The 21,421-nt window shown below is 42.2% G+C and overlaps 1 protein-coding gene across 2 annotated transcripts; it reads left to right on the top strand.

The window, feature by feature from the left end:
• Positions 1 to 236: 236 nt before the first annotated feature.
• LOC142571397 (leucine carboxyl methyltransferase 1-like) lies at positions 237 to 16,795 on the top strand. 2 transcript variants are annotated; one of them, XM_075679719.1, is made up of 7 exons: positions 237 to 912; positions 1,966 to 2,149; positions 2,727 to 2,783; positions 2,872 to 3,116; positions 5,105 to 5,214; positions 15,610 to 15,693; positions 16,170 to 16,795. In XM_075679719.1, the coding sequence occupies exons 1-7, from the start codon at positions 715 to 717 to the stop codon at positions 16,306 to 16,308; spliced, it is 1,017 nt and encodes a 338-aa protein (XP_075535834.1). In that variant the 5' UTR covers positions 237 to 714; the 3' UTR covers positions 16,309 to 16,795. The 2 variants fall into 2 exon arrangements, with proteins under 2 accessions (XP_075535834.1, XP_075535835.1); XM_075679720.1 differs by lacking the exon at positions 2,727 to 2,783 and having other exon boundaries at positions 243 to 912.
• Positions 16,796 to 21,421: the final 4,626 nt, after the last annotated feature.

Genomic DNA, 21,421 nt, shown 5'->3' with positions numbered 1-21,421 from the left:
TCTCCCTTATCCCATGTAATCCGTTTGTGGTGATTGCGAATCCAATTATTTTGTTCCTAAAAATCACGATGTGTTTCATTTAAAGTTACTTTTCTTTTTTTTACATAAATGTTGAACAATTGGCAATTTTTACGTTGTTTGAACAAATTGGATAATGTGAGCTGACGTAGCGTGAATTGGTGGCTTCAAGGTTTTATCTCTGTACATCGATCCAGAAGCAAGGGAGCAGTTGCATAAAAGTTCTAAGCTCTATAGGTCGTCAATATTTGAAGAAAGCTATTGACGTTTGATGCCACAGTATTGTATTTACTGAAGCTAAGTAATCCCGCTACGTGTCCGCGAGCCCTATCAACGGCGGTACCTGGCGGCATAGAGTTTCCTACAAACTCTATGCCTGGCGGTACATAAGAACTCCATGCTTTTTGATTCAGGAAGTTGGCTAAATCATTTGTCCGCGAAATGATGTAGTGCAGATGATGATAGCGATGCTACTTGGTTGTTTTTGAGGATTCGATCTGTTTTCCACGCCTATGCGGGTTTGCGGCGCGGGTGGTGATCATTTAATCACTGCTGTGTAGCGTTAGCATTGCTGCATGGAGGTTACGGGTTATGGTTCTGCGACAATGCTGCGGCGCTCCCAGTAACTGCTGGTGAGACGAGCTCCTGAAGAAGCGGTGCCGCCGAAGCTGGAAACGAGGTTGACAGCAGTGCGCTATGAGTGAAGAGGACCCTGTGATACAAACCAACATTGATGCCACTTCGAGCAAAAGGGATGCGGTTACAAAGGGCTACTGGCACGATCCTTACATACAGTACTTTGTCAAGGCAACGGAACGCAAGACACCTGAGATCAGCCGCGGCTACTATGCCAGAGTTCAGGGTGTCAAAATGCTCTTGGACAAGTTCCTCAAGGTGAGCGCAGCAACCAACTTGATTTAAAGGGAGAGAAATGCGCAGATCCAATGCACATGTTGGAAGCTATGTTAAGTGAAGCTTTAGTAAAATGGTTTATTAACTGCTCTACAATTAACGGTGCGGCGTGCAATTTTGTTTACTTTTATCCCAAGCAGCATTTATTCTCATGGAAGTTCTTTTTATCCACCATAAAGATCACAGCTCTAGTGTCATGCAATCTTTTCATATTTATGCACGGTATAGTTTACAAGCTATGCTGGAATGCAGACCAATTCAAGCAAATGCACAGTGTGAGGCGTACACGTAGCGTTGTCACAAGGACGAAAACGATGTATGATGCTTGTCGAGAGAAGAATGGCGATGGCAGATGTATGCACAGAAAATTACGACACGCATCGAACTACCCTTAGGGATTCATCTCTTGTGTGACAGTCGGATATACCCATTCTGAAGGCTTGACCAAAAACGGGAACATCCCCAGTGGCACATGCTGAATGGCTAAATCAAACGAAGTAAATCAAAGAATTCGTGAAATTCCCCATTCTATTAACATATAGGTGTGCTTTAGAGGTGTCTGTGAGGTGACATTATATGTACAGGTTTTATTTTGGAAGCTATTTCTTTGTTACACTGAACAGTGGTGCACATACTTGGTCAGCATACAAGGGTTTAAAAAGTCAGTTCACTTGTACTTTCATTCGGCGCACATATAACTTTTGCATATATATTCATAAATATATTTGCCAAGATATAGCGACCGACTGATATAACAGCAGCCGGGTAGCCATGGGACAACTGGGAAAGTAGACAAAGAAAGCTACACTTGAAATGGGACGTCTGCTTTATATGTATTTATTATTAATTGATTCTGCCAGTGTCAAATGTGCTCATTATTGATGATGTGCTGTCACACTTTTCTGTCAAGTTGTCAAAGCAACATTGGCAATTTAGCTTGCTAAACAAGTGTGATCAGCTTTCTCTCTCTCTATCAAGGATAAATGTAGTTTTCGTTTTGAGCATGTATATCAGTTATGATGTTTTTGCCCGTAGGTCTGCGGTCCTGAGTGCCAAATCGTCAATTTGGGTGCGGGCTTTGACACCTTGTTTTGGCGGCTCATGGACGAGAAAGCGCAGTTTAAGAGCCTCGTAGAAGTAGACCTACCTGCTGTCACCACACGCAAGTGCTACTACATCAGACTGCGCAAACAGCTCCTCAAAGGCATAGCCACTGAAGGTCTGTTTTGTCTTCATCACTTGTACTTGTTTTCTTGATGTTTCCAGGTGATACTTCTACAAATGACTTTCTATGTGTTGTGTATCCATGGTCTTGTGATATTTCTGTTATGTGTTTCTGATGTGTCGGCAGCTTTCTTTTCTGTCACCAGTTTTGTGATTGTTTAAGCAAGGCTAGCTATTATACTTTGTGTTGGTGTAAATTATAGAGTTGAGCCTCAAGGGAGTGTTTTCTATTGTCACTTTTCGCCGGAACAACGATATATACATATTGGGGAAAAAAAAGTTATGTTTACATGTCCTAGGGTCACTGTCCATGTATTATAAATCTGGCTGCACTTTTGACTATGCAGCACTATACAAACTTGTTTTTAGAACCTATTAGTTCTCCTTCAATGCTTCAACCCTTGAGTGCTGGCCTGTCTGGTCTGCTGTTTTACAATAAGATGCATCCTTGCCAATGCCCATCAAGTGCTATGATGCTGGGACCTCTTTCGTTCTTTCCCAGCATGCTAGTTACTTTTTCTGTATGTTTCACTGTCTACTTGCACGTCACTGTCTCCTTTTGCCCTTTCTAGATGCGTTTAACCAGCTGCTGATCCATCGTGCATCAGGTGTTAGCACACCAACCTTGGGTTAAGTACAAAATGTGCCGCTGCTTCTTTGCAGTTTTCACGAGGTGATGCTGCCTTTATAATAGTGCAACTGCTTGCATGTATGCAGATGATGATGTCCGGGTCAGCGCTTCAGACTTGCATGCTGGCCACTACCACCTGGTGGGCTGTGACCTGCGCGAGCTTGATGTGTTCGAAGCCAAGGTGGTGCACGAGTCTGGACTAGACCTTAAGCTGCCTACAATGTTCATCGCAGAGTGTGTTCTTGTCTACATGAGTTGCGACGAGTCATCGGCACTCCTGTCCTGGATCACACGCAACTTCCCGAATGCGGTGCTCGTCTCCTATGACCCCGTGAGTTGGTGCACTGATACAACAATATTGATAGTAGTTACATTGTCTGGGCCATTTTAACAGCCCTGAGCTATGTGCGAGCTATGAAGAATGATATAATGCAGGGCAATCACTGTAGTAAAATAGACCTTACTACTCTGTAGTTTGATTCTCCATGCTGCACATCTGGGCCAGGATAATGCAAAGATTTTCCGATTCCAATTCCTTTCCTTTTTGTCTGTAATCCAAATGGCACACTCCGCCTACATTATCACCAGGATTGCCAACTCATCAGCAGTGACTGATAAAAAAGAAGTAGAACCAAGCGAAAAGAATCGTTATGTTATACCGGCCCTCTTCTATTGGCATCTGAGGTCCCTTTTCACATGAGATCAGACTGGCAAGTTCAGTTGACATTGTTAGTTTCATTGACAAAAATGTGTAGTACTCACTTTATTACCTATATATCACATACAAACTCACTCTGTCAAAAAAAGTTTTTTATTTTCCTGTAAATGAAGTTCCACAATTTGATTAACACAGTGGAGTTTTTCAGATTTTGCAATACTCACACTTCATACCACTATAGACTGTTTCTGCAGAGTAGTAGGCTCTAGAAGAACAAGATGGCGCTTTCGGCAGCACACCACGCATTGCGTCAAGCAAATGCAAAACCACTACCGCTACTACCTGTGTGATCAGCTGCTGAAAATGTAACTGGGTGATTGCTAATGCACTGCACTCCATCCTTGCTGCAAAATGTGGAATGGTAGAAGGAAGACGCGTACTGTAGTTGGCTGCAAAAATAGTGACAGGCATATTAAGAAATAAAATGAATCTGGTGTGGCCAAATTCACAGATGGCTGCTACACAAGGACTGTCTGTATTGCCAGCCCTTCGAGATGCATGGCTTTCTTCAAGGATAAAAAAATTCACGCATCCGTCGGTGTCGGATCACTAAGCTTTAAAAAAAAGAAAGGACTTCAACCCCGGAACATCGCCAAGAGCGAGTACCGCTCGTCACACAATGGCAAAGTGCGTAGCAGCATTCATTGGCATAGTAAGTTTCTCTCGCCCATCTAGACACATCCACCCCAACTCAATGCCCACTCTATTGCCCACATGTCAAGAATAAGTGAATAGGCGCACTCTTGAATTAATGTGCCCAAGCATGGATGATGGACTATACTGACAGCACAATTGTTCGAAGCTGAATGTTTCGTGACGATCCATAGAGTAAGTGAGTGACTAGCGATAAATACGTCCTTGCTACAAGCTATTAGAACATACAGAACATCTATTTTCTAAGCCTGGTGTTCCGCAAGAACAAATTTGCCACAGCTGAGCAAACCTGCGAGCGATTTAGCAGGAAAGAAAGAATCAGATAGGGACTGCATCGAGGAACGTTACTGAGCCAGAAACATGAAAAACCACTGCTTCAAAGCATTTGGCAAATAAAGAACTAAGAGCAATAGACACTGATGCTGATTTAATTCAGAAGCGTACAGTTTATATGGCTTAAAATATATCTTAGCCCCGCTTCTAGTACAGGCATCATATACACTGCTCACACCATTAAGACAAGGCATAAAGACCTTTGGAAGTGCTTGCACGTTCTATCAAGCTGTGGCCAAATCTTTGTGTCATTCACCCTGTCACTGTCGACAATATCTGCTGAAACAGTTTTGCTGAGCTGCACCGGGCGTCATGCACACCCATTGTAAATACGGAGGCAGCTTAGGCAAAGAATTGCATCACCGTGTGATCAAACATAGCGGTACCCATGGGATCACCGTGAAAAGGGTCAGTCTTAAAATTTTTCTGCACACTTGTGCATGTAGATTGTGCACTGCTTTATTTCTTTGTTTTTTACCTTATTAAGCATATAGATACAGAAGTGTTGAAACGTTGGCTCTGCACTGAGGCTTTTCTTGTTTGTCCACTGTTAATCAGTACAAGTTTCCTAACTCCTTTGAACTCCTTTGTCTTGTTTGGTTACACCTGTGCAGGTCAACATGGCTGACAAGTTTGCCGAGGTGATGGTGGAGAACCTAAAGCAGCGCAATTGCCTTCTAGCAGGGCTGCAGGCATGTACTACCATCAAAGCCCAGGAGGAAAGGCTAGTGGATTGTATTTTCCTTTATTAATGTTACATTGATGTCTATGTTTCCACTTCACTGTAAATGGCGACCAATATGAAAAAAGCAGCAAAATAATTATATCTTTGGGCATTGGCACTTGAAGATACAAGGGAAGGGTCAATACTACCCTTTCCAGTCTACTGAATGACTGCCCCTGAGGACGAATGTCTTCTGCATTTTAGCCATTACATAACTACACTATATTTCACAGTAAGTTCACCAGCCATGAAAGCTATTGGCAGAGCAAACCACTAGAATGGCAATGGTTTTGCTGACACAGTAGCTGCACTTGACAATATAGACCAATATGGGTAGTGTTATTTGCCCCTCTAGACTGCCCTCAAGCATTTGGGAAATCGCCTCCTCATCAAGGAAGGTATAATTGTTAGTGATGAAAGGAAGGTATAATTGTTAGCGATGAATATCTTTTCACTGATCAAAACCAGACATAAGTTGGTGTTATTACAATTCGTCAAATGTGACAATCACAGAGCTTTGTGAACAATGAAATATTGTTGTCCCCAGCACACTGTATCATTTGCTCAAGCTTAAACTGATTTGATTATTTATCTCTGGACCATGAGAGACAGAGCCACAGTCTTACTTGCTGGAACAATTGTTGGCTTGATGTTATTTTGACATTTTCCACATTTATGGACGTCTATGTAGTCACATTGTACAGGGAATTGCTCCATAACCAGAAGGAAATTTTGTCTAAACTCACTGCAGTTCAGGACAAGCAAGACTCGTTTGAAACAAGAATCCTAGACATGCAGAACCAGCTTCTTGTTATCGAGACTAAGGTACAAAGCTTAGACGAGACTCGGAACAGGCTCGCATCTCTTGAGGGAATTGTAGCTGACCACAGCGTTGAGACATCCAGTCTGGTCAAACATCTGGATGATCTGGATAACCGTTCATGATTAAATAATCTTGTCATTAGAGAAACTAAAGAAGACGAACATGAAAATGAAGAGACCCTATTAAGCAAAGTAAAAGACGGAATCTTCAGTGCTACTCTGAAAGTGAATGTATCTTCTATCGAAAGAATTCATAGGTTAGGCAAGAAAATTTCTGGTAGAACTCGACCAATCATCCTGAGGATGGCAGACTATAGGGATGAAATGAAAGTTTTGCAAAACTGCACAAAACTGAAAGACACGGATTACAGCGTAAGTGAAGATTTCTCTAAAAGAGTACACGGAATAAGAAAAAAAGCTATGGGACTCTGCAGGTGAGGAAAAGAAAGCAGGAAAGAAAGCAAAGCTTCTTTTTGATAAATTAAAGGTAAACAATATGCTGTACAGCTGGAATGAAGGACGTGAGGAAAGGTGCAAACTGCAAACTTATTCAGGAGCAAGTGATAATTGATGCATGCCAGGCCAACATGCTGGCTTCAAAATAATCAACGTAAATGCAAGAAGCCTGATAAACAAAGCACATGCGCTTGAAGCTCTAGTTATTGATCACGCACCTGACATTGCTGCAATTACTGAAACCTGGTTGCATAAAAATATACTCAATAGCGAAATCGCGCCACCCGGATATTCGCTGGTTAGGAGGGATCGAGATGGAAGAGGCAGAGGCGTGGCCCTTCTGGTGAAATGAAATATCACATTTTTCACTTTAGAAGTACCAGGAAATATTTAGGCTGTATGGATTACTACAAAATTGAATAATCGTACTGTATTCATTGGAGTGGTATACAGGCCTCCAAACTCGCCAGTAGAACACATTTTGCTGTTAAGAGAATTCATGGAAACGTATGCGAAAGAGCAAGACAGCATACTGTTACTAGGTGATTTTAATCTCCCGACCGTTGATTGGGATTCATATGTAGCCGGAGACATAGACGTTACATCTTCTGAGATGTTTTTGGCAGGCGCGCTTTAGCCCACGGGATTTGAGCAGCCGCCGCCACCAGCGCAGCAGCCAATGGCAGGCGCGCTTTAGCTTGCGAGATTTGAACGCACTGCTCCGGCCAATCAGCGCTCCGCATCACACCGCGGGAAAAAGCCAATAGCGCCTCAACCGCGCCGGCGATGCCATTTTGCAAGGCAGCAAAACAGAGACAAAGAATTCACGGTCAAAACGACACCAAGATGGCGCAGGCAGGCCGCATGGGCCGGGAATGGTGCGCGCGCGAAGTTTGACTTCATTTCAGCATTTGCGCGTGTTTTATGGGCCACGGTGGCCTCAAAAGTAGAGTTGTTTGTTTTTGTACTTTACGGTTGAATGGGGTGCTGATAATTACAGAACAGGTAGTTTATGAGACATACAACCCAAAAATATGGTTTTTCAAAAATCGACTCTTTCGCAATTTTTCGGTTTTCGAGGGCCGCATCCCCCCTTAATATATTCTTACAATTTAACCCAGCTTGTTACCCAATATACTAGGGTGTTTGCAACAACGTCATCTGTACTTGATCTTATATTAATCTCAAATGCTTTGCCACCGCATGTGATTGACTGTCTTGTTGATGAAGGGTTATCTGACCGCAGAATGGTTATTCTGTCCTTGAACATGTCATCGTACCCCTTGCACCAGGATTCAAGCATCCAATATCTAAACTTTCAAGCTGCTGATGATGTTAGTGTCTTTAATTACCTTTAAAGGTCGTTTGATAACCTTATATCTGTTTATGAATCCAATGGTAGCACTGACGATCTCTGGGACTTTTTTTCCAAGGTTACGATGCATTGCATTCCGTGGTTTATCCCTATAGGTGTAAAAAATGCAAACGAAATAACCCATGGATTACAAGGGAAATAATCCATGTCAAACAGAAGATAAAAAGGAAACGAAAAGCTTGTTCTCGAGATCCTAGCGCCCAAAACAAGACTTTGCTTCATAACATAAGGCTCGACTTAAACGGTCTTATCAAGGAATCCAAGGAGAGATTCTTTAATGTAACACTGGAAAATTTCCTTCATAAAGCACCTAGTAAATTTTGGAGATATGTAAACCCTTCTAAAAAAACAATATAAAGATGAGGATGAAATGATTACCCAAGAACGTACAGAAAATTTCAATTCCTTTTTTTCCTCCATGTTCACCAATGACAATGACACGCTTCCGTACTTTCATGACACCTCTGACTGCCCTTCAGCATCTGACCTTCTCATCAACGAGGAAGGAGTCCTCAACCTTCTTCTGCGCATTAACATTAAGGAATCCCCCAGCCCTCATAGCATCCCGAATGAGTTCCTATATAGGTATGCTCCGTGGGTTGCTAAATATCTTACCGTAGTCTTTCAGTCTTTGCTCACCCAGGGAACATTTCCTACAGCCTGGAAGCAAGCTAAAATAATTTCAGTTCACAAAAGTGGGAGCACATCTGAGGTAGGAAACTACAGGCCTATTTCTCTTACAAGTACCTGCTCCAAACTGCTTGAGCATATAGTTTGTAAACATCTGTCAAATTACCTAGAAGCGTACAATTTATTATCACCAGCACAACATGGTTTTTGCAAGAGGTTGTCTACAATAACACAGCTTGTCCAAACCGTTCACGATCTTTCACAAACATTAAATTGCCGAGGACAGGTCGACCTCATTTTTTTAGACTTTGCCAAAGCGTTGGATAAGGTATCGCATCCTAAACTCCTGCCAAAAATGGATGAAATATTTAGAAATCAAAATATTACTAAGTGGTTTACATCCTACCTTCAGTCTCGTGAGCAGTACATCGAAATAAATAAAATTAAATCCATGTCGAAACCGGTTTTGTCTGGAGTACCCCAAGGCAGTATCTTGGGCCCTGTTTTATTTCTTACATTTATTAATGATTTGCTTTCTGATATAACTGTTCCACTAAGGTTGTTTGCAGACGACTGCATTATTTACAATATGATCGAATGTTTAAGTTACCAGTTAGACCTTAACAACAATTTACAAAGAATATTAAAATGGTGTAATGAATGGCAAATGTCACTGAACCCAGTAAAATCAGTTTGTATGACCATAACAAGAAAGAAGGTGACTTTGCGGTACAAATACAGCATCGGTCCAAACGAACTAAAAAGAGGAACAGGATATAAATATCTAAGACTAATATTTACTCAAGATTTGAGGTGGAATATGCATATCAATCAGGTGTGTAGCAGGGCAAGTAAAGTCTTATGAAGGGAAAAGCTTGGCATATAAGATAAGGCCAATTATTGAATGCGCTAAGATTGTATGGGACCCACACACTGTAACCATTAAAACTTCTTTCTGGGCAAGTTGGTGCATACTTGACATGAAAATTGTAACAGCGCAAACACATGCAACCACAAAGTAACAAGGACGAAACACAAGCTCTGTGTCTCGTCCTTGATACTTTGTGGTTGCATGTGTTTGCGCTGTTACAATTTTTATGTCAAACACTGTGACCAACCGTCATAAATTAGACAGAGTTCAACGACTTGCCTCCAGATTCATATTTATTAAGTATCAGCGTGTGCACTCTCCTACTGAACTATGCAGACATGCAAACCTCTCCGCTTTAGAACTAAGGACTAAGTTTGACCGACTGAAATTTTAATACTTAATTATTCATAACCAGGTTAGAATTAATTTAGCTGATTTCTGTGTAATTTCACCAGATCAACGCTCCAGACACAAGTACAGTTTATACGCACAGCCACCAGTTACACGGAATGATATATTCAAGTATAGTTTTTTTCCGAGGGCGATCAAAGAATGGAATGAATTACCCAATCCACTTGTCACATATTCTTTTGTCAGTGCTTTTACTGCTGGTGTGGAGAATCTTATTTTCCCGGATATGGATGTGTCATAGCAACTGTTTCTATTTCTGATGCGCATACTGCGAGTGTTTTGTCTTTGATCACCGCATGTCACTTTTTACAAAAACTGCTATTGTATTGTTTTTTTATCTACATGTACCGATATTTTGTATCTTGTTGTTGTATTTCTATCCACTCCTGTAATGGTCCATTTTTGGACTGACAGTATAAATAAACAAACAAACAACAAACATTGATAACAACTTCAAGGTGCAAGAAAACATATTCACATACATGCACACAGTCACACACTCAAGAACAACCCCTTCTGTGTGTGCGTGTATACAAGTGCGTGTTCTTGCACCCTGAAGTTGTTAACAAGATGGATTACAAATTAAGTGAACTACAATTTCTTCTAGGTATGTGATCGTTTATGCTTTGATTTATCATTTTCTAACCATAGATATGACTGAGTAAAGGTTCAAATATATTTGCTATGTGTGTTAGTGTTCTCCATTAAAGTGTTTCCTTCTCACCTCTGCAGCGGTAATATCAGTCGAGTGAGCTTCTGATCTTGCCTGATATTAGCAGGTTAAATAGACACCCAAAGGAAAGTAAATGCACATTCAGCACAACTTGGAACTTCTGATACAGCGGATATACCATATTTACTCGCATAATCCTCACACTTTCGTTTTGTGGAAAATGATGTGGAGTTTGGGGGTGCGATAATTTTGTGAGGAAAATTTACTGCAAGAACATACAAAGTGCTAAAAAAAAAAAGAAATGAACGAAACTGCTGCAAATCGGGGTTCTCACGCCATCCACTACAAGCTCATAGAAATACTTCCAAACAGGACTTAGCAGTAAAACCACAGGTTTAACACAAAGCAAGATTTATTTGCAGACACTAAACCTGGAATCACTACGCAGATAAATAATATGTCTCTTGGCCGACCTTTGGACTAGGGCTGTGTGCTAGGGACTAAGACAAAGGCTGCACTCGTTGATAATGTGCATCATGCTTAATAAGACATGGCGCTCGGCTGGCATACGCTATCATCATCAGTGGTCAGAACAAGCAGATGAAATCTGCCGCTGCGATGTTTGGGGGTGTAATATTATTTTTGATGGGCCACGAGGGGCGTGTGTGCATTATGTGAGTGCGAGAATTACTTGAGTAGATACGGCGTCACTAAGTGAAAGCAACATTTGTAGCATATTGGTTTACCAAAAAGGGCATGAAACTACCAGTAAAAGGCACATGGCAATGCCACTTTCAAATTCCTTGAGAAGCTTCACCTGCCATTACAAATTTTAACCATGATACACTAGGGCTAGGCAAGTTTTAATAAAAAGAAAGAATTGAATTAGATTTAGAAATATAAATTTTAACCCGACTACTATCATATGCTTAACCGGCAAAATCGACCTAAATGTTATTTGTCACTATGTGACATTAGGATGATGACCAAGATGAGAACAAGGTGAAGGCAGGAGCCAAAATTTCGACAAGTGGACTTGTCTTCTTCAAGGCAGCATATGCTTTCCTCGCCACAGTATCTATAGGTGGGGTTCTTATAAAGAGGAGAGGTTGTAAGGTGGGTGGGTGCGGCAACGAGCGAAGGTGTGTCAGTGTGTCGAATTGAGAATAAAGGAGCGCTGTGCACAAGGCCAGTGACCCAGCCATCTATGAAGCACGTGTCAACGCCTGCATGTTAGCCAGCATGGCAACGGCATCTGACACGCTGGCTGGAAAAAAAAAAAGCAAAGAAAGAAAGGGGGAAAATGAAAAAAAAGAAAGCTAAGAAACCAAACTAAGTGTTTGTTGTCTATAGCTTGAAATTTAGCATAGCGAATAGATTCTAAAGCTCCCTTTGAAATGTTTATGCCTATTGGTTGCAATGTCTTGAACTTATAGATAAGGTATGATTCTCTTTATTTTCCTTCTCGTTCAGAACGGAAATTTTACTGTAAGATGTAGAGTTTAAGTTCATCAAAGTTATGACCTGGTTGGTTGAAATGCTCGGCGACGGCTTTGGGAAGCTGTTTAGCTGTGTCCGCACAATGTCCGTTTAATCTGACGTTCATTGATTGTCTTGTTTCACCGATATATTGTTTCTTACAGAAGGAACATTCAAGCATATAAATCATATCCGAACTTGTACAAGTGAAGCTAGATTTGACTTCGTGTGTATAACTATTTGCGGTGCTTTTAATTTTAATGTCACTTTGAAGGTGCCTGCAGGTTTTGCACCTGGGGCGACAACATGCTTCTATTACGGGGGAATGCTGTTCACTGACTTTTGCATGCACTAACATGTCTTTAAGGTTCCTGTTGCAGCGATAGGTAACCCTAGGTACATCCAGGAACGCTTTTCTCAGACGCTCGTTACTTGATATATTGGGTGGTATTTTTGTAGGATGTTGTTTATGTTTGGGAGTGCATTAGAATATTTTGTTATTAAGGCCGGCGGTCTGTCAGATTCTGGTGTGGGCTGTTTCTTCACCAATTCTGACTGTCTCCCCAATCTTGATGCAGGACCATAAGCTCTATCGAGAGTAACTTGGGGATAGTTCCTTTCTGCTAGCGTTGCTTTAAGGTAATTTAGGTGGTAGATATAATCGTGGTCTTCGCTGCAGATTCTTCTTATTCGTTTTGCTTGTCCAGCAAAAATTCTTTGCTTGCAGTGTCGCAGGTGATGACTGTTGTAGTTTAAATATTGCTGGCTATCCGTAGGCTTCCGGTAAAGTGCCGTTCTCAGTTTTCCGTTTTCTGTGTAGACCGTCATGTCCAGGAAGTTGATCTGACTAGGCGAGTGGTGAGCAGTAAATTTAATACTCGGGTGAAAGCGATTGAAATGGCTAAATAAGTCGCTTAAGGCGCTTTTGCCGTGTTCCCATATTATAAATATGTCGTCAATGTAACGAAGATAGGTGTGGGATTTTAAAGGGTAGGATTTCAGCAGGTCTGCTTCAAGCTGTCCCATGAAAATGTTCGCGTACGTGGGAGCGAATGGTGTACCCGTGCTAGTGCCGAAAGTTTGCAGGTAGTGAATAGAATCGAATTCGAAATAGTTTAGCATGAGAACTAACCTAAGGAGTGACAGGTAAACTTCAGGAGCGTGCGCTTGGGGATTGATTGCGAGGGATTTAGACTAAACTGCTTCAATTCCTTCACTCATGGGTATGTTGGTTTAAAGGGCAGAAACATCCAAAGTGACTAGAATATGTAGCGCCCTCGGAAAGGATTTGGTTCGCGTTGATGCCGTCAGTTATTCGAAGGAAGTGGGGCATGTCTTGAACGAAAGATGGGAGGGTGGTTGGGATGTTTGACAGAAGGCGATTTAAGAATTTAGATAGTGACTCAGTAGGTGTGTTGTTATTAGACACAATAGGCCGACCTGGGATTTCTGCTGTAAATATTTCGAACTTTGCAGAAAGCGAGTTTTAGTATAGCGTGATAGCGTAGCTTCCATGTGGGACGCTGTTCGAATGGCACTTTAGATGTTGTATATATAATTCACATAAGTGATTTTATGTATTGTATAAGCTGTGCATGTACATCTGAAAAGTGGGACAGGCAGCGCATTATAGTTGTACTTTCCACGTATGCTGATCCGGGGCGAAATCAGTACAAGCCTGTTGTCCATGGCCTTCAAGATCGGGAGATCATGATGGTCATGTGCCGTCACACCTATGTCTCGACCTCACCATTGGGTGGTACTGCCATCGCAGAAGTTTCTTTCATTAGACCTCAATGCATTCAAACCAAGAAGTGATCTCAAAAACTCCACAAGGTTATCCATAATACCCTGTTGTTGAAGCAGCCTTTTACACAGTCAAAGCCATGTACACAGTCTGCTACGAATTAAGTGAATTCTATAAAAGCAACAGCAAATTCAGTACGAAACAGGCGGCTGGGACCGCCGCCATGTTTTACATAAACCACACACAAACTAACATTAAATCTGAGAAATAGCATCTGTATGCTTAACACTATGGGTCGTTTAGTGATCTGCACATGTACATTTTGTTCCTGCTTTTATGCTAAATTAAAACTCTCTAATTAAGCCTTTTTTTTCTTCTTCTTTTAAGTATTCTCTAATAAAGTCTACACTCATTACAACAGACCCATGTACAATAGACTTTCTAATATAACAGAGCATATTTCAACCTTAGTTTCCTTGACCTATTGTATTAATGCAATGAAATTTGCTTTTAACGGACCACGCTACAACCCACTATCGGCTACAGCGGACGAAATTAGCAGCAATTTTTGTCAACATTGAGCATATAAAATGAACTTTCGCCGTGTAGACAGGTGCTGACAACTCACTTGCGAGGGTCAGCCGACGATCGTGGCTCATTATCGTGCACGTGAGGGAGCAAGGTGGGGCAGGGCGGAAGCGTGCCTTCTTTCGTGCGCGAGGCATGGGGGGAGGCGAGGGAGAGATATACTCCAGGGCTGCTGCTTACAGTGCGGCTGCCATATCGTTAAAGTGATCTGCAATGTGGACGAAATGTGCACCCGCCCGGGCGCCGTATATTAAAAGCGATCTGCGATGTGGAAAAAGTGCCGCAGGGCCGGTAGCTTGGTATGCGCTTTGCCTCCCACGTTTAGTTCACATTGAAGCGAGAGACAGCACGAAGGTCACTTCACTCGCTGCTGCTGCTGCGCTTCCTCAATCCAACATTTTGACTGCAAATTTTCGCAGTCATCGAGCAAGATGTATTCATGTTTACTTGTGCGAGCATGACACCATATGGCAATCGATGCCTCGCCTCTCAGGTGAAACTGCAACTTTTTAACGCAAGAGCCCAGTGTAAAAAAAAGTCCAGCGTCGACGTCCTGCGTCGGCCGCCGTTTCAGCAAAAATAATTTTGAACCGCAGATACCCAACCATGTAGGCCCTCCATGTAGCGCTAGGAAGTTACTGAACTAATTCAATTTCTCAATGTGAGATATGTTAGAAAAATCATAAAGTACGACTTGCACACAACCTAAAGACGTGATAGCATCGGATTGTAATTTGAATATACGAGAAAACATTATTATTCTGTTACGCAGAAACTGAAAACTTAAACCCGTTTCGCAAATCTCAAAGGCCATAAAGCCACTTGGTTTCTTGTAACAGCTCCAGATGGCGTTCGCCTCTGCCGCATCGTGGCCCACGCAAGAGGCTGCGTTTCTACCACGACGCTCGCCTTCGGGCATAGAGTTTGCCGCCAGCGTTTCTTGGTAAACATTACGGTTACATAAGCAACAGGTGCGGGGAAGCTTGAGAAGCAGTCAGGGATCTTTGAATGCTATCGCGTTGCACTCATAAAGGCGAAACTTAAGCATCCTCCAAACTTTTTGGTTTGTTTTGTTATTTTGGATGTTCGTCACTCACTCTTTGCTATAACGTTACACATCGTGACCAAAATTTCGGAAGTGAGGGGTGTTTCGGATATCACGGACTTCGAATAAAACTGACATTTTTTGCCAGATTATCAAGGTCCGTTGTAATGCGAGCCAACTGTAGTAATAAATATATTGTCTGTTGAGTGATGCCTTTTGATGGCACTTTTGCTGAGTAGAAATTAATACATGGCATTCCTTTTGTTTCAACAAGCTGCTTGCATTGTCAACAATGCAGGATTCGCCAGTCAGGCTGGGAAGTGTGCAAAGTCTGGACTATGAACCAGGTCTACCAGTCATTCCCTGCCCTGGAATTACACAGGTTAGTCATGCAAGCACAGGTGGTTGCAGTCAATTTCTGCACTGTATTATAACTTTGTACCAATGAAAGGCTTGAACTTTCTAGCAATTAACTGTCAGTTAAACATATCAACGGTGTGTACCTCTCTCCACCACCTGTTTTTTGTCACGTCTACCCAACACACCCAAACAGCCAGATTATTGAGTTAAGATTACCTTATTATTAGTGTGTTTCATATGCAACATTTTCTTTTCCCCCATATTTAATGCTACATTTATTACCTCTTAATTTCTCATTTTATGCCTCCAGTTTGGAGCCTTCTTTTTGTGCTTTTAAAACCCTATTTCTTCATAATTAAATGCCTTGCAGGCAAACTTAAATATATGAAATACAATAAATCTTGCACATAAAAAGAAAGAAAAGAAAAAGGAAAAGCCAGTGAAAAATATCTCACTGTTGAGTTCAAACATGGTATTTCTCATTTATTTGCCTTCCAGGGTGGAGAAATTGGAGATGCTGGACGAACGGGAGCTATTGGATCAACTGCTGTCCCACTACTGCCTCTGCGTAGCGTACAAGGGTGGAGGTGTACCCTCTAAGTTTGAGCAGCTATGTTTCCCACTTGACAGCCACTGATGTGCCAACTGTTGTGAACAGTTTTGAACAAAAACTGTCACACTTGGTTTGGTGCCTATCCTGTCTGGGCAGCACATGTGGACATCTCATGTGGCATATGTGTTGCTTAGGGAATTGGAAGTAGCACTGAAAACCTTTTGGGGGCGGGGATAAGAATGTGGAAGGAAATGAAGTGCATTACATTACTGTGCGCTCATAAATGCAGTATGCAGTATCCCAGTGATAAATTTTTTGGTTACCGCACATTCGTTTCATTACAGCATTCCCATTTTTGTTGCTAACAAAGCAGGTTTCCTGTGCTTTGCTGGGGCGTGCTTGTTGGTGTATGAGTTTCGCCTGCTGTATAGTTTTATGAACCTACCGCAGCACAGCCTGCTTAATATTCGGCCTACCTTGGTTTCTATGCCATTCAAGTTACATGGTACAACATTGTGTTCCTGTGAAAGTTGATGTCAGAAGCATTATTAAAGCATGTGCAAACAACCAAGTGTGAGTTCCATTGCACAGCTGTCATATTACACACATCTATACAAAGTGTATGAATGACCTGACAAAGCTTAGGCCATTGTCTCTATGTGCATAGCTTAAAGTGAAGCCACTATGCCATTCATGCTGTTAGGAGGGAGAAAAAAAAAGCTATTAGTTTCCCACAATCTAGCACATTCACAACAATAGCTGCAGCCTTAGAAGCAGACATGTTTGTTTTGCTGTTTCTATTTAATTTTATTTCAATTCACAGAATACACTGGAAACCAAGGAAGGTTGCGCTGAAGGCGTTTTACAACACCTGATGAAGGCCCAGCCTTCCTTTAGTAATTCAAGCACCTTCTATTGCAGCATTGCATATGTGAAGTGATTTACACAATGATGTTTACAAAGACATTAAAACTTGAATTCGCATTCCAAATTTTGTGTTTCTATGCAGGGAACAGCTTGGCGATAAAGTGAGGCCATAAACACTTTAGTGGTCAAACAAAAAACAAAATGTGTAATGTTTGTGTGCATTGCATCACACAAAAAGGTAGGGCAGAACAGCATCATTGCTCAGTTCACATGTTTTGCATTTGGTAAACTAAGGTGCACATTATCCTTGTAAATGCAGTGCAGAAGAGACGGACTGCAGTGCTGGTGTCTGTGTCTTCTACCTTATTGCGTGTACCTTACACACTCTGTTTAAATGTATGAAACTGTAGCAACTAGCTCAACTATGAGTTCTAATTCAGCACAAGATACTGCCAGTACTTTCCACGATGCATATGTGGATGTTTGCATCTGATGTTATTGTGGTCATCAAACATATTCCATTGTTAATATTATATGGTTATAATATACCAACCGTGTTGAGTGGTAGTTAATAGCTAATGTTCAAGTTGCCAACCAGAATGCCAGGCAGAGTCTGATCGCCTGCATATTCCAACACAATGGTAATGTACTGAACGAATTCTCTGAAGTCATCTAAAGGGGTGTGGTATCCCTATACATAAATGCCAACAGATGTCTACAACATTTTACAGAAATATACTTGTAGTGGTCAGCAATGCATGAAGATTCAGACAGTACCTAATAAGAAATTTCATCTTTCAAATAAAGTAAAACAGCTTCACTTCATTGGTGTTTAACATAAACACCTTCACATCTATAACCATCAAAAGAAATATCTGCAGCATGTCTCAGTAAAAGCAAAATATAAAATGTGTGTCCTAGAAACATTTAAATAAAATATAGACGGCTTCTAGTTTACTTAGAAAACTCCTAGGACGGTTACGAATGTGTAACATGAATGTTTAAGCCTTAGCTTTGGTATGGGCTAGCCGTTTTCGCTCTGTATCCTGAGCTTGCCAAAGTTCTTGGGGCTCTGAGGGTTCCGCTTCTTCCATGACATTTCAGTGTATAGGATGTTTTATAGCATTCTTGTTTAAACTACTGTACTCTTCTCCGACGCTTGAGTGCTCACTGGCTTTCTAAGCATACACGGGTGCAGCCGAAGGTGCTATGATGATTGCATGAGGACAATGATATGACTGTCCTTAAATTATGAATATAGCATAGAGACGACAACGTCACAATGACAATGGAATGTCCACGAAGGCATCAAAACTACAGCACAACAAGAAATGCGTGACGACGATGGCATGACAACGGCATCATAAACACAATTGAATGACGAAGGAATGGTGTTGATTGAAGAATGAAGGCGGTTTGACAATGGGATGACGATGAGTGTATAATGACGGCTGTATGATGATGATGGCGTGACAACTATATGACAACAAATTTGTTATTTAAAGAGACACTAAAGTGAAAAACGATTTTTTCTGCATCAGTAAATTGCCGCTCTACAACACTAAATACACCACTCTTACAAAAACAAGACGTTTCATAAGCCAGAAAAAGCGCAAGAACGAAATACAGGTGGCAACGCCTACTTAAGTTCCCACACCTGGGGGCTGTGACGTCATGGATTTTGATGGCATCTTCTAGGGCCTACTAATTACATACAGCGGTACAGATTGGCTACATTGTGTTCTAAAGGAACCAAATATTAAACATGGCAAGTTTCGGGAACCCTTACTTAGGCAATGCGGCCCAAATGCGAAAACATTCTTTGGTGTCCCTGACGTTACGCTGACGTACCAGCGCGAAGTTCAAATACTGATACTTGGACCTTCATTTTCTCATATAATAATCAGGCTATTTTTTTTAAATGACTGCCTGCAGGGTTCTCAAACAATGCTTCATTAGTCTAAACTGATTTATTGTTTCGCTTTAGTGTCCATTTAACACTGTAAACTTAAGCAACAGCCATGTTTCTTACCAAGTATTCATTGCAGGGTACACAGCGTTCCATGTTGAACCTTTGCTTTTGTTGTGATAGCAATCCAAAGAATAAATTATGGGGTTTTATTTGTCAAAACCACGATCTGATTATTTGATTTTGACCACGTGGGGTTCTTTGACATGAAGCTAAATCTAAGTACACGGGTGTCGCCGCCGTGGCCGCGATTTGATCCTGCGACCTCATGTTTAGTGACACAACAACAAAGCCACTAAGCAACCACGGTGGGTTTGTGATAGCATTCCAAGGCTAGGAGGATGTAGATGTGTAGAGTGACCTTGTTCAACTGTCCCCCCCCCCCCCCCCCCCCCGCCCCAAGTGCAGAAACCACACAAATTCATAACACTGATTGAATAAATATGTTTCATCTTTTGCCCCTGTGATGAGCAGTGGTTAAACAAGGGATGTAGTTGGAGCCGGCATTTTATCACAGGCGCTTGTCTTCGTCAGGGTCAGTCGCCTTGTCAAAACGTTGGCTGCAGCAACATCCCTTGTTTGACCATAGTTTATCACTTTAAGCCTCCACCTTACTTTGACCTCCTTGTGTGTTTCACCTGTCATTTAGACAAAGTCCTTCGAAAAAGAAGACACTGAGTTATCCACACTACCACAGCACCGACAGGATATGACTGTGCCACAGTCATTCCAATTGATATGGTAGACTGTATATACTAACGCAGCTCCTGTTTCATTCTGCAATCTGCAAGGAAATATTGATTCTATTTACCAGCAACCAAGAAATAGAGAGCTGTGCACTGGCAGAGTGCATGAGATAAAGAATCGTTTCGAACAGGCTCATTGCAGAAAAGAAAATCTCGGATTATCATCATTGAACATGGATAAGAGAGGGGAGCAGCGGAGGTTGGAAAAAGTGGTTTCGTGGTGTCAGGGCATGATTTCGCTTTAATACAGCAGTGTTAATTAAATCCTATTGGTGGGGGAGCACACATGCTCCTGCTTTGAACCACGTCAGGTGTGTGCACATAACAGTTTCAATTCGGCATTAGTTCTGTGTGTCACCTTGTCAGAACAGCAACCACAGAGAATCCAGTGAAGCAAGTTTCACTTGTCAAGTCTCGTCTACTTGAGTGAACAAATATCGCAACGTAAACGGAGGAGTCTCCCAAAGTCAAATTAACATCAAATGCACAATTTTAAAAACTTTGAGTGTGCCGCCTATGAGAGGTAAACAAGGTCTGGCATTTGATCCAGCACTCGCAGGACTATCAAAAGGGTTTAATGTTTTGACAAATATTGCCTTGGTAAATGCTCCATCCATATATGACAACAAATGAGCGCAACCTTGTGACCGTTGCCATGAAATATTCCTGAAGCTGTGTCTCTTTTGCAGGCATTTGAGGAGAGCGGCATAGAGCTACAGTGTACTAGAATCTAGTACACTGTAATAGAGCGGTCAGCGGTCTCAGTCGGAACAATGCACTCCGTCCGTAGTCCGGCCGAGTGTTTTAGATCTGCCATTGGAATTCAACATAAGAGGAACGCCGCGCGCGCCTAATCAGTGCGAGCTTGGCCATGGATGAGAGCGAGGCCGGGCCGTCTTATCTGAACGTTGCGCGGGAGCAGGACACTTTGAGCAGTCATCGCCAAGCAGCGTCTGCTGCTTCACTGGAGAGGTTCCGGAATGCAAGAGGCGTCGCACCGTCGAGATCGATGTAGCGACCGCGTTGGCGCCTTGTTCCTTTGTGCTTCGACACTGCGCATGTTCGCGGCGTCTCTTGGCATGTCTAGCACTACCCAAGCCTAATCACAGTCATGTCTAGGCCACGACCTACTGGAACTCCAGACCTGCACAGATATCCGGCTTCTATGGGAGCAGCTTGCGCCCACTTTCGTTCAACCGACGGCCGTAGGTGGCGCTATTATAACCTGTTCGTTTTGAATTCTTGGTAAGAGTAGCAAACGTACCGGCTTTGTCTAGGTCTGGCGGCTCCCCCGTTAGGCCTAGTTGGTAGGAGGGACATATCGATAGGCTTAGTTAATTCTTTCAGCTAGCTCCTCGGATTCTTACATAGGGTAGGGACTGATAATTCTTTATTTTAGTTTGGGATAGCGGTCGAGGTCGGCTTTGCTTGAGTGATTTGGCGAACTTCCTCGTTGGGCCTAGGGACGTAGGCCTAGCGATGAAATCGAAGAACGTGAAGGCCGCTGGGGACAGGGAGCAAGTACAGTGCGACGAGTGCCTGCGATGGTGCTTCCTCGACGAAACTAAGTTCCAGAATTTAGCAGACGCGGAGGGGTCTAGCTTCACGTGCAGGT

The sequence above is a fragment of the Dermacentor variabilis genome, chromosome 2 (assembly GCF_050947875.1).
Source record: "Dermacentor variabilis isolate Ectoservices chromosome 2, ASM5094787v1, whole genome shotgun sequence".
Classification (NCBI taxonomy): domain Eukaryota; kingdom Metazoa; phylum Arthropoda; class Arachnida; order Ixodida; family Ixodidae; genus Dermacentor; species Dermacentor variabilis.
This window is presented reverse-complemented; position numbering and strand designations above follow the sequence as displayed.

Coding starts and splice junctions, on each gene's coding strand:
- LOC142571397 (XM_075679719.1), top strand. CDS start 715: ATGAGTGAAGAGGACCCTGTGATACAAACCAACATTGATGCCACTTCG. Junction 2,150..2,726: donor CAAAGGCATAGCCACTGAAG/GTCTGTTTTGTC, acceptor TGCCCTTTCTAG/ATGCGTTTAACCAGCTGCTG. Junction 5,215..15,609: donor ATCAAAGCCCAGGAGGAAAG/GCTAGTGGATTG, acceptor TCAACAATGCAG/GATTCGCCAGTCAGGCTGGG.